Source organism: Acyrthosiphon pisum, chromosome A1 (assembly GCF_005508785.2).
Source record: "Acyrthosiphon pisum isolate AL4f chromosome A1, pea_aphid_22Mar2018_4r6ur, whole genome shotgun sequence".
NCBI lineage: Eukaryota > Metazoa > Arthropoda > Insecta > Hemiptera > Aphididae > Acyrthosiphon > Acyrthosiphon pisum.
The window spans coordinates 114763087-114777396 of NC_042494.1; the positions used below are offsets into that span (position 1 = coordinate 114763087).

The window sequence follows — 14310 nt, forward strand, 5'->3', positions numbered from 1 at the left end:
TACTATGATGTAAATATAAATATATCATACAATATTAGTTAAGATCTTATACGTTTTGATACATTTTACGTATGCAATGATTTGTCATTAAATTCATTTTGACCACATAAAATTACAGTGACCAACTCAATGATGAGGCACACACGGCAGTTGACACTTACTACTGACAGCAGATCAATTATTATTTATTTACTTTCCCCCCTTTTTAAAAATAATTGTCCCTCTTGGCATCTGGCCATGTTTTTTTTTGGGCAATAAGCTAACTAATTTATTAAATATTTAAATATTTATTAATATTAATTTCATTTTTTTATAATTGTCTTATAATTCAATTTTAAATAGTGGATAGGAAATCGACCAACTCGTAAAATCATTACGTTATTAAATCATCATATTATACTATACGATAGCATACTTATGTGGGTATGCAACAAATATAAAATATAGGTTATTCAAATTAAAAACTATACAATTATTTTCAACATTTTATTACCTAATAATTATTCGGTCGTTTCGTGTTTATCAATTCAGAATAATATAATGACACTTAATGTCATTATAATCCCAAATCGTTTATCAAACTCCAATAATTACATAACAACGTAATATAGTAAATATATTTTAAACTCTGGTATCCGAAAAACTCTATGTTCCCATACGTGTATATTATTAGGATTGTCATACCAATTAGTATTGTGTCAGATTATATTCTGGGTGATATTATGGTACCTACTTAACAATTAAAAAATGATTTTTTGCTGATTCCCTATAGATAATTTAACAACATTTAAACGTTTAAGCTGAAACGGACTACTAAGTACTAATGAGTCCTTGACTACTAATTTACATTAAAATATATTAGGTATTATAGTTAACCACTTAAAACTTAAAATATTTTAAACTTGCAAATAAATCATGCTAAATCTCTATTTAGTTTTTTTATAGGTAAGTACCTACATAAAAATATTATAATTTTATTTATTAATCCAGCACATTTATTGTTTCTTACACATTCTATAATTAGTTATAATTTTTAGATTCTAAGCACAGTATTAATTTGTTTTACAACGATGTGTGTTTTTTGTGCCTGTTCATAATGCATACGTGTTTAGTAAAAAAAAATATCGTTCGTATATTAGGTATAAATTATTAGCAGGGTGCTACTAGATATTTTTCTTCGGCTAGGAAAATTGAGGAATCATAGATATGTTTTTGGGTATAGTATTTGTGGGAATCAAAAAAGTGTTACAAAAAACAGTTAGAAAAAAAAAGTTATACCCAGCCCAAAAACATATTTTTTGATTTATGTTTGATTTTTGTTTGAGTGTCGCAGTAAAAAACTTGAAATTTAATTTCCAATTTCAATACCTAAAAATTGAAAATTTAATAGAATCTTTCTCATAAATTGTTCTTATACAGTGACCTAAAAATATCAATACTAAAAAATAGTTTATTTTTTGTAGGTAGGTATAGGAAAATCAAGTTAAAATTTCAGTGCAATTGGATATTTAAATGAAAAATAATGATTAGTTATTATTTTTTAATTCTAAAAATTTCATTCATAAAGGAATCAAAATTGTAATTTGTAGTATAATATACTGTATTGAATATAATATATATATGTACTATAATTAATAATGTGTAATTTTATTACGTAACTATAGTCTATTATGTAACTCACTGCAGTAAGCGCAATTCAGCCACCCTATCAGGGTAATGTGCGAAAGTCGATTTTCTGCCCCATTAACCAATAGCAACCATTTATAAACAAATATTTCCATCGTAAATCTCAAAATCCCTGTTTGAAATTTATTTTTTTCAAATATAATTATTTATTTTTTACATCAGAATTTTGAGTACATTTAATTTTTTTTCACAATCAACCCACATTTGCAAAAGGCACAACAGGAAGAATAAAATAATCAGTTCATTACTGTCATTTGTTATACCTGCAAGTCTGGTGAAATGTAAATGATTATTTTTAATTTCAAAATCTGTAAAAATCACATTTAAAAAGGTGGGTAAGTGGATGTCGCTCTGCTGTACAGTAGGTTACAAGTGGGTCACTGTATAATGGATGGTATTAAATTTGAATTCAATGATATAATATCATTGTATAAGAAAAACGATTCTGAGCGGAGACGGTATGTCAGCTTAGGTATAAGACATAATATTATATTATAGTCTATAGTAGGTATTTAAAAAAAATTGACCCATAATAGGTAGGTACATATAATAAATTCCAAATTAATCATATCATAATATCTATTAGGTACTTATAACGTGATATACATCAACAAAAAACCGTGGTACTATCATAGAAATATAATAGTATACTTTAGAAGTTTCAAGTACTCACGAATAATATTATACAATCACAACAAAATAACTAAAATAGTTATTCCAGGGTTTTTAATATGTAATTTCGTCCAAATTTGTACTTAAAATGACTATAAAAATAAACTGTGTAAATGTATTTTTTTAGATTTTTTGGTAACAGAATTAACTACTTACGTGGAATCTTGTATTACATTTTCATATCTTAGATTTAAAAAAAAATTTTTATGAATTTCTAACTCGAAATAATTTGCAAATTTTCGTGATTTTTCCATATTTGTCATTTTTTGAACTTTAAATGCTTATAAAAAAAAACTGTGACTAACGATTTTTAATATTTTTCATCTGCCTTTGAAACAATATACTAGGAGCCTTCTTATTAAATTTTCAAGCTTTTTTATCCTACAAATAAAATTTTATTGATATTTTTAGAAAAAAAACTAAAAAAAAATGGAAAATGAAAATGTCTCTAAAATGTTCAAAATAAATCAAAATATTTTGAAAATGTTATCGTGTATAGAAAATGGAAATATAAACAACCATTGAAAATTTCATGTATCTACGTTCATTTGTTTTAAAGTTACACCAAAAACCAAAATCGATTTTCTCGAAAACAGATTTTGCGTAAAAATTCCCGTTTTTCCTTAATTTTTCTTTTGTTTTTCTCGGCGCTTTTGAAAACTACTGGGAAATTTAAATTTTGACCTCCCCAATGCACCAACGATATTCAATTTCTGATCGAACAAGATACTGAAGTTGAAAATCATAGCATTATTTCGACTACTTATCGTGTACACAGACACAAAAAAAATAAATTTAAAAAAAAATTTAAAAAAAAACAAAAAAAAAAAACACACATCATTGTAAAATCAATACATTCATCGTTCCACTCAGAATCTAAAAAAATCACTTGAATATGTTCAAGAATGAAAATTGAAAAATTATTTGTAGTTAAAATGTTATAAAATGTTCAACTATTATACCTAATAAAAATTTAAAAGAAGCTTCCACATAAGTTGTTAATTCTGTAACCAGAAAAATTTAAAAAAATACATACAGTTTTTTTAAATATTTATTTTAAGTTCAAATTTGGGTGAAATTACATATTAAATAACAAAGAATAACGATTTTAATTATTTTTTTATAATTTTATAATATGATTAATGAAGATTATTAAAATTTACATAAACAGTTAATAATAATTAGTTTGATATATAATAACTATTAAGTGTGTATATTTTATTAAAATGTTCTAATTTAGTTGTAATTATTATATAGAGTAGAATCCACTTAAAGGGGACGCCACTTAAAGGGGACACCTGCTTAATGGGGACATTAATGACAGTCCCGAATGAATGTATTATATGTAAAATTCTTCGGTTAATCGGGACAGTCGGGATAATGGGGACAAATGGGTCACCGCGGTCCCGATGTGTCCCAATTAAGCGGATTCGACTGTATAGTTATAGTCACATATAATATAGTTAAGTCAAAAAAACAAAAAACAGTTTTTAAATTATTTAAACACAATATATAAATACTAAGTAAGTAGGTATACTTAAGAATGATTTTTTAGTATCTTCTCCTGGACCATGAGGATTTACAGCACTTGTACCTCCGTTGACTGTCAAAACATTTCGCCCACTTTAAGGATGACATCCTTAGGTGTATTCAAACCTATCATTTTTCCATAAGTCGGGTGGACTCCAATAATCTATAATTTAAAAATTAAAAACATCATTTAAAATTATTAGATAATTAATTTTTTTCTTATGCAATTTGATATCCATATTATATTTAATATTTTGGTTTTTTGTTATACTTTATGAATAATATCTGAATCAACAAGTCCACATTCAGCATTAGATGTTTTCAAATAACTAAATACTTTTTATTTACCAGCATTAGCTCTCATTAAGTCCTTTACTCCACTAGTCTGTTGTTAAACAATTTTTAATACAAATAATATACAATTTTAAATCGAGTTTACTTAAGCTTCAATTAAATGTTCACAATAGGTCGTAGGCCTAAAATATCTTTAAACCGGGTAACATAAAAGGCACACTATAATATTTCAAGAGTCCATAGTCATATAGGTAATTATGTGATAGAAATGAGATAGGAGTAATTTTATATATAATCAAAAAATAATATATAGCTACACGTACTTATTTTTCACGATTCTCAAGTTTGACTCCAACTTTTTGTAGGGCAAAACGTTCCTGCCAAACATCGTTGATACTTGTTTAATTGTGCTGAACACAGCTAGCGGTTTGAAAAACATCGAATTCCAGAACGTCATATTAAAATGATTGAAAAACGAAAAAGATCTTTTTATAAGCACAAATACATATTGATTTATAATATTTATAAACAATACAATAGGTAATGAATAATATCTATATGATCACTATATTACTATATAAATAGTATAGGTATTTATTAAATACCTATATCATTATTTACTTGTCATATTTTAATCGTCAAGCTATTAATTATAGGTATAACTGTTATTATTGCATATTATGAAGATAAAAAAAAAATAGTGTTTTTATATTAGTGAGTATACAAATCAAAATAGTAATGAAAATATAATAAAATGTAATAAAAATAAATTATTTTAATTAATAATTAGAGATACCTAGCTACATACATACTCAGACCCAAATTAAAGGGTGGCTGTGGAGCCATGAGGCCTAGAGACCCATACAAAGAAAAATAACATAATCTTATAGGTGCTCCGCCTGATTGATGAAACAACTTTTAAAAAGCAAGTAAGTGGATGTCACTCTGCTGTACAGACGTACAATAGGTTACAATCAGTACGGTTTGGCTCCGAAACGGCTTGACCGATTAGGCTAATATATTTTTTTTTTTTTTTGTGTTCATAATTGTTATGACAAGGTTCTTATGAAAGAAAATTTTAGGAAAATCCATCGGAAAAGTACGATATTTGGAAGTCAAAAATAAAAACGTGGCGCCATCTGTCCAGGATAAAAATAAACATATCAATAATATACATTTTTGTCTGTTGTAAGGTTGCTATTGGTTATGACTGTTATAGTTTTAGTTTTTAATTTTGAAGAATCTTATTAAAATAAAAAGAGGAAATCAAACTTTGACCGCTCCACAAATGGTGCCAATAGGATGCGCGTATCTTGGAATAATATAGTTGAAGATGAAATCAATAACATGTCCGCTGTATATGTTGAATTAAGTAAAAACAAAAAAACTATAACTAATACTTTAGAGTTTAGAGTTAAATTATACATTTACGTAGTTACGTACAAACGGCTATCATATGACATAAGCACCAATGGTGCAAAAATGGAATATCATTTGCGCCAAAATTAATATTTTATATAAATATAGTTATTTAAAAAAATCAACTTTATAAAAAATTGTCAATAAATATAATAGAAATTAATAAATTACAATTTTAATAAATCGGTTGATTTTTTCGATCATATGAAAAAATGTCAATATTAAATTGTTAAAATATAATATATAGTTCTAAATGTAATTAATATCTATTAAGAGTGGTACACAGGTATCTAGGATTTTGACGCTTATTTCTTCCACTAGTATAAACAGAACGGGGTCCGCGATCTACCGCAGGTAGATTGCCTACCTGATAATATACTGCTGCGAATCTCACGGGATAACGCCGGTCGAGATGGCCATATATTAAAATATAATATCATTTACACTTAAAAAGATATTGCTTCCACATCATATTAGGAGTTGAACAATCAGAATTTTTTTCCGGGTAACGGAAACGTTAAGATAAGTTTTTAATAATTTAACACTACTCTGCATACAGTTCAATTACTCTTGATATAAAAAAAAAAAACGTTGCAACATGGATGGACATTGCGCAGCATCGTCTCCACAGTGTGGAAGGGCGCTAAATAGGCCGAACGCCTGTTATGCTGTTGTGGTCACCATAGACCTATTAACTAATAGTTAATAGGTCTACGGTGGTCACCGATGGGAATAACGGCCACCAGAATCCCAGTCCCCGCCCCACGGTCAAAGAGCACCAAACAGGACGGCGGCGACCCGTGGAGTGGTATGTGAAAGAGCACACTGTGCCAGGGGTGGTAAGTCACCCTTACGTTCTCTGCAGGTCACCCGTGGAACGACGAGATTGCGATCGATGGCGTCGCGAGCTAGTGGGTACCAACACGTGGCGGATCGGCGAGCGTCCGGCAACGTCGGATGGCGGTGGAGGCGGTGGAGGCGGTGGAGACTCCTATAAGCACGGCGGGTGGCCTGGGTGGGCGATGGACCTATATATTATGCTTGAAACACGGGCGTCAGCGGAAACTATTCTAACGTTTTAGGGTTCGACGGTGCGTGACTCTTCGGCACGGCAACGGAAGTAGACACGGCCAAGACGGATTACCAGGACGAAAATCACGGAGAGTATCAGGACCGTAACGCGTTGCGATGCCCGCCGATTTTCTCTATTTTTCGTCCAGTGGTAATCCCGCTGGTCGAGTTTCGCCTCTGTTCCCCGCCGATATTTAGCAGGTACCAATAGAGTCTTCGCTCGCTCAGTGTTTTTGGTCACCGTTGACATCGTCTTCAGCACTGGCACATCATCATCACGCACTAGTCGCTATCGCCATCACCCACGAGCAAACGCACCATCGACTGCACTCGTCCGCTCGTGGGACCGGCCGGGAGAACGTTTAGAGGTGACCAGTGGCCTTAATCACTTCGCAATCACTCCCCTAAGCTACTCAAAAACTACTGGACTGATTTTAAAAATGTTTTCACCGTTAGAATGCTACATTATCATTTATCCCTCAGTGACAAGTTAATTCACAAAGGGTAAATTAAGAGTTATAAGGAAAATCGGGAATTTTTTGGCAAAACCCGTTTTCAACAATTTGTTTTGTTTATTATTGTAATTCAAAAATCAACAACCGAAGATACTTCAAATTTTCACCTTTTTGGGCAATTTATAGGCATGAAAAATATTCAATTTTTTTAGTTTTTTTTTTTTAACAATTGTCAATAAATCATATTTTGCTAGGTCAAAAAATGTTAAAATTGAATACCTATATAAGTTTCTACAAAGGTTTTTCTACCTGTAACAAAAATAATACGTTTACCGGAAAATCATTTATTTTTTTATGAGCGTTTGCTGTTTGAAGTTCAAATTTTTAAGGCATAGTTATTCACCCAATTTCTCATCGAACGATTTTCTTATTTAATTGTAATTAAAATACGAATAACTATAGAAATTTGAAATTTTCACCATATGTTTGTCTTATTATTTTCTCTGCATTACATAATTATTTTATTGTTAAAAATGTATAAAATAAATTTTTATAGCTAAGGAATGAACATTTAAAACAAGATTTCTCATAAGTGGTTCATACTGTAACCAAAAAGACTAACAAATATACGTAAAATATTAGTTAATTAAACGAAGAATTACAATATTTCACTTAGGTATTATGTTGTGATTTAAAAATATTGTTCGTAAGAACTATTGAAACTTTTAAAGTACCTAACTACCTACCTCTATTATTATATTTTAATATTTTAAACACATACGATTTATAACAATTTATAACACAAAATGAAATTTTCAAATGCAATTTTTTTGGAAAAAATTAATTCAACTTACTGTATTTCTAATGTCTAACAATAAAATAAATTCCTTTAATAGCAATAATCTATATATATAAAAATGGAGCGTGGAAGAAGTCGTTATCTCATCAATCGAGAACGGCTGGTCTGATTTGGCTCAAATTTTTTTTAAGAAGTTCGTAATTGCTAGGAGAAGGTTTTTACGAAAGAAAATTTTAGGAAAATCCACCGGAAAAGTAGGAAATCTGGATGTAAAAATACAACAGTGACGCAACAGTGTATTATATACTGGTTGCTATTGGTTAATCTGGCATATTTGTTGGTTTGTATTATCTGATATTTGTATCATTTGATTTCCTACCTGATAATATAGTGCTGCAAATCAGAATTTTTATTCCGGGCAATGGAAAAGTTAAGATAAATTTTGAACACCATACACCGACTATTAAATAACAAATTGAACAAAGTTTGAGTCATATAGAGTTGGTACTTTTAACGGGCAACGAAGTGCACGGGATCAGCAGTAATATCATAAAACATACTTATATATATTCAGTCCTGTAAAGAATACTTTTAAAAAGTATTTGAGTAAATTTTTGAAATTAAAACACAACATTGGAAATCATTATAAGCTACTATTGCACTAAATGTCTAAATAATTAATGCTACAGTGTTTTACTTTTCAAAATTAATTGTAAGACGTTGCCCAAAGCCCATAATTAATGTACCTGTAAATAATCACATTCTTCTGCATATAATCTTAAATTATCAGTCCAAGTTTCTTTCATTATATATGAATCCCATAATCCAAGTCCTTGAGCAAAGTTATTAAACACATTACTTGAATCATTGTGTTTATACTCATCAATCGATGTAATAGTTCTTGGATAAAAACGAGCTTTTAAAAAATCTGACCAAATTTTAACATCGTTATCTAAATTGTATACTTTCTCAGCTATATTTATTTTCTCAATATCATCATCTGAAATATAGAATACAAAATATTTTTTATTTTATTTTGCACATGAATTGAGACATCCTAATCTCATTCAATAAAATAACAAAACAAATAAAAAATCTACCTAATATAGAAATACCAATATTCTACTGAAAATAACTATCATAAATATAAGTTAAAAATTACCTATAAGTAGTTCTTGTTTGATCAAGTCTGAAAAAAATTCATTGCTAGGAATTTTTTCTTCTTGAATAGTTTGAACCTTAGTTGAAGAATTCAATATTTCTTCATCTAAATTGCTACAATTGAGATCATATAAGCCTCTATTTACATCTGGCAATTGGTAAAAATCGTTCTTAAGATCAACACACAGCATACGAGGAGTATAGGTAACCTCACCCTGTTTTACAATTTTAATTAATAATCATTATCATAAATTTAAGTAATATTTATGACAATATTTTTTCTCAAATGTCTAATATTTAATAAATAATAGGTATCAATTTTATTTAATAATAATGTAATAAAATATTTTAGTTGCTAAGTACAATTTTGGGTTATTCAGTAACTTCAAATTACTTTTTAGTAATATATTATATAATAATAGATAATATATTAAAAATATACTCAAGTACCTTATTAAAATAAAATATATTTATTCATTAATATTATAAACGAAGCTTAGTCTTATTACATAATACTATATTACACAAAGTTGATATTGTGCATTTGTAATATAAAATATAGGTTTAACCGAGTATAAATTAACTAAATATATTTACCTCAATTTTTTTTTATTCTATTGATGTAAAAATGATTAACTTTGGTTTTCCAAGAGTCTATTAAATAATATAATTTAATTCATTAATGGTATGAAATTGAAGCATTGCGAAAACGGTTAATTTTGTAGCCACAATTATTTAAAACCAAATAACAATAACCTTTCATAAATCGATAATTTATATTTTAACTAAATAACATGACGTCTCATTTAATCTATCATATAGTTGTAGTTATTATTTTTATTTTTAAGTTTATTCAATTAAAATCAATTAAGTATTTAGCTAGTTTCTTTCTAAAAATCTTCATTTATTTTCTAATTTTTAAATTAATAGAAATACAATATATATATATATAATACATAGTAGTCGATTTTCAAATATATAGCTATATAGGTAGCAGTCCTGTAAAGAATACTTTTAAAAAGTACTTGAGTAAATACTCAAATACATTTTTTTTAAGTATTTAAGATGCTACTCAAATACTTTAATTGTAAAGTATTTCAAATACTAGGTACTCAAATACTTTGAAAAAGTATTTGGAATACTTTTCCAATACTTTTGGTTTTTAAAGTGGGTTTCTAATTATCGTAATGTAAACACATATAGGTAGTAGGTAATCTAATAGTTACCTATCTAATAGTTTTAAACGGAATATTGTTATTTAATAACTTTTTTTAGAAATCTGGTTTTCACAAACCTTTGGGCTTCGGCTGACACAGAAATACAGAATATTAAATAAAACTATTATTCTATTATTTTAGTTGGCAATAATATTTTTCCAACCAATTATTTCGAATAAAAATAAAATTTTCGAAATAAAAAACCAAAGTATTCAATACCAAAAAGTATTTAATACAAAAAAAGTATTTAAAATACCATACCATTCAAAATACTTCATGCTGAAAGTATTTAAAAAGTTATTCAATACTTAAAAAAGTATTTGAATACTTTTACTCAAATACTTTTACTTATATACTTTACAGAACTTTATATATTAAGCTTATATTATAATATATAGGCTGTCTTAGCTCAGAATCATTTTTCGTATTCATTAATACGATAATACATCATTGAATTAAAATTATCATATCCATTACAGTGAGTGGCATACGAGATACCTACCCAGGGACGGCCTGGCCCACCGAGATACCGGGAAGTTCCCGGTGGCCTGACCTATTGGAACTTGCTATTCACCTGATGGATGCATGACATTATTTTTTTAAATAATTAGTGTTTCTTTATACTAAACAAATATACTTACTAGTGTTAATTCTAATTTCTAAGCAATACTACAAGAAGAAAATCCTAATATTAAATAGAATAGTATATTATAATATAGTAGGTATACCTGGTTGTTTTGGAGTTTTAAACTGTCGAAGAATTTTGTGGTGACCAAATAGGACTGGGTGATTATGTATTTAACCAAACACGCTTAATACAATAAGTTATTACTACTTACTAATTTTTATTAATAGCAATAATAATTGCTTAGGTTTTTAAGATCAGTATATTTTGGGACGCATAAACGCATTATTATTATTATTGCGTACCCATATAGGTATGCTTCGATCTTCGTCTGATCGTCCGTGAGAATGTGACTACTTCGTGCACTGCACGAGCGTGAGTCTCTCTCTACATTTTTTCATACTCTATTTTTTTTTATCCTAAAGACTTTTCGGTCGGATCAAAGCCCGAATTTTCATTTTACTTCAAGTAGTGTTAGCAAGGTGGATTCTAAAAATAACAAATATTGTGCATTATTCAAACGCATAATTTCACTTCTATATAATAATAATTTAGAAAATATTTATGGGCAGTCACACTTAAATGTTGACACTGATTTATGGACTTTTTTATGGTCTTCTAACATATAATAAAAACTAAAAGGTTAGAAAGGTAAATAAATAATTATAACCCCTCCCCCCCCCCAAAAAAAAAAAACTATGACGTACACATTTGGCCTGGGTAATACATTTTTCCGGCCTAAATTTTTCTCGCAGGCCGTCCTTGTACCTACCTGATATAATATACTAGTATAATATATAGTAGTAACTAGTAGTACCAGCTTGCCCACCTTTTTTTTTTTAATCCAAATTTGTCACATATTTGTATTCCTTAGTGTACTTCCCTCTCCTTTAGCATAGTCCTGATACGAGGACAATATAGGTGCGATAGTCTATGAGACATGTATTTGTACACCTATTTACAAAACACAATGAAAAATGTAATCGAAATACACAGATAGTCTATATACTATATTATATAGTAGTTTCATATTTACCTTAGTAGAATGTCCTGTATAAATCACGGCGTACGTGAGATAAAAATTGATATTTGAAAAGCAAGAAACTATCGGAGCCAATAATTAACAAGTTAATAAAACCAATAAGATTAAAAATAAAGTAGGTACAGTACAGTGCCACTTATTATTGGTATTCAAAATGTAATCGTGTGGGCCTCCGAAAACAATACTCAAATAAGAGCATCGAAGGACTGCCAATTCGCTGGGACATTTAACGAACTCTGCAGTTTGGTATATTATACAGCTTGAGAATATTATATACAATCTTTATATATTTATACATATAATGTAGAATATGATATAATATTGTAATGGTGTGGAAGTGATACTTAAATTATTATTTTAAGTATACTAAAATATAAAGGATGAAATTCTGCAAATTTTGATGGTAGTAAGTAATAACTATTCTTAGTGGTGCAAATTATAAATTATGTTCTCCTCTAAAACAAACTATACAGGTAGTAAATCGTCGCTTGTTATTCGATCGTTAAACTGTACGATTATTCTATGTCACAAACTTCTCTGTCGAAGTGGTCTCATAAAAAAATTCCACATGCAAACAATTGACCCCCGACATAACTTTATACACGGATATATTGGTCTTCGTCCAATTTTTTTTCTGTAACATTATTATTTTGATATTCCAATTTAATTTTTCTATGGCTGATTTTGAAACACTCCATTACCTACTTATATTATTACTAATACCAATACGCACAAGTGACAAGACGGATATACTGCATTGAGAAATATTTGGCATCCACAGTAGGTATGTACAGTCAAAATGAACTAACAATAGTAACAGCTGGTTGAATAATTGGGGTAATCTGCTATAAAAGATATTATATTTATCGAGGGAAATATTGATTGAAATAATAAGATATGAACTATTAAGTGTAGTCAGTGTGGAATCTTACTTACTGAGGATTGAAGAATGTAGATCATGGTTATTATTTAAAAACAGATTGCTAAAAATAGTCTAAGCTATAATGTATAACCGATCAAAATGTGTATCTTATCCTATTTAAAAACTCACCTCAACTGTTTAAACACTATTGGTATGATATTCAGTGATATTTTAATTTACATTTTTTGAGTGTATTATGCTTCAAAAATAACCATTTTCTAATAGTATGTTTTAAAAATATGGTGTACGGCTTATGGTGTACGTTTTTGAAAACGCTAATTATTGGCGTAGAAAAAAAAAATCTTGTTTTTAAACTTTGGTAGCAACCATTTGAAATATTCTATATAATATTATGCATGTTTTCTACGACGTAGTAACTATTAGCAGTGTTCGGATTAGATAAGTATATTTTTATCTAGATCAAGATAAAGATAAATACTTTTTTATCTGAATAAAAAAAAAATACAATTATTTTTTAAATAGTTTTAAATTTTGGTATATTTTAGTTTGAAACTAGGAACGTAATAATAATAATGATATAAATACAACTAATTACCTACATTATTTATAAACCATAAACTTTGTAAGAGAATCTGTATGAATATTTAAAAAATTAGTACAATTTCGCGATTTTTATCAATAAAAAGGTGGGTAAGTGGATGTCACTCTGCTGTACAGTAGGTTACAAGTGGGTCACTGTATAATGGATAGTATTAAATTTTAATTCAATGATATAATATCATTGTATAAGAAAAACGATTCTGAGTGGAGACGGTTTGTCAGTCTAGGTATTAGACATAATATTATAGGTAGGTATACTTATCTATAGTATTAAAAAAAAATTGACCTATAATAGGTATTAATAATAAATTCCAAATTAATCATATCACAATATCCATCAGGTAACGCATTATACATCAACAACAAACCGTGGTACTATCATAGATATATAATAGTATATTTTAGAAGTTTCAAGTACCCACAAATAATATTATACAATCACAACAAAATAACTAAAATAGTTATCCTAGTTTTTTAATATGTAATTTCGTCCAAATTTGAACTTAAAATTACTATAAAAATAAACTGTGATTATGTATTTCTTAGAATTTTTGGCAACAGAATTAAATATTTACGTGGAATCTTGTTTTAAATTTTCAATCCTTAGATATAAAAGTTGAACATTTTATAAATTTTTAACTACAAAATAATTATTCAATTTTAAATTTGATAAATTTTGTCAACATTTTAACTTCAAATGCTTATAAAAAAAATTGTGCCTATGTATTTTTAATATTTTTCAACTGCTATTGTAACAATGTATCAGAGCCTTGTATTAATTTTTACACTTTTTGGCGCAATAGATAAAACTTTATTCATATTTATAGAAAAAAAAAATAAAAAAATTGAAAACTTA

General features: G+C 28.1%; 1 protein-coding gene across 1 annotated transcript; it reads right to left on the reverse strand.

The window, feature by feature from the left end:
• Positions 1 to 3998: 3998 nt before the first annotated feature.
• LOC103310899 (protein misato homolog 1-like) lies at positions 3999 to 12931 on the reverse strand. Its single transcript, XM_008190373.2, has 5 exons — positions 12908 to 12931; positions 9089 to 9302; positions 8673 to 8926; positions 4237 to 4273; positions 3999 to 4051 (listed from the first exon to the last, which is right to left on the reverse strand). Exons 1-5 carry the CDS (start codon positions 12929 to 12931, stop codon positions 3999 to 4001), a joined length of 582 nt encoding a protein of 193 aa, XP_008188595.2.
• Positions 12932 to 14310: the final 1379 nt, after the last annotated feature.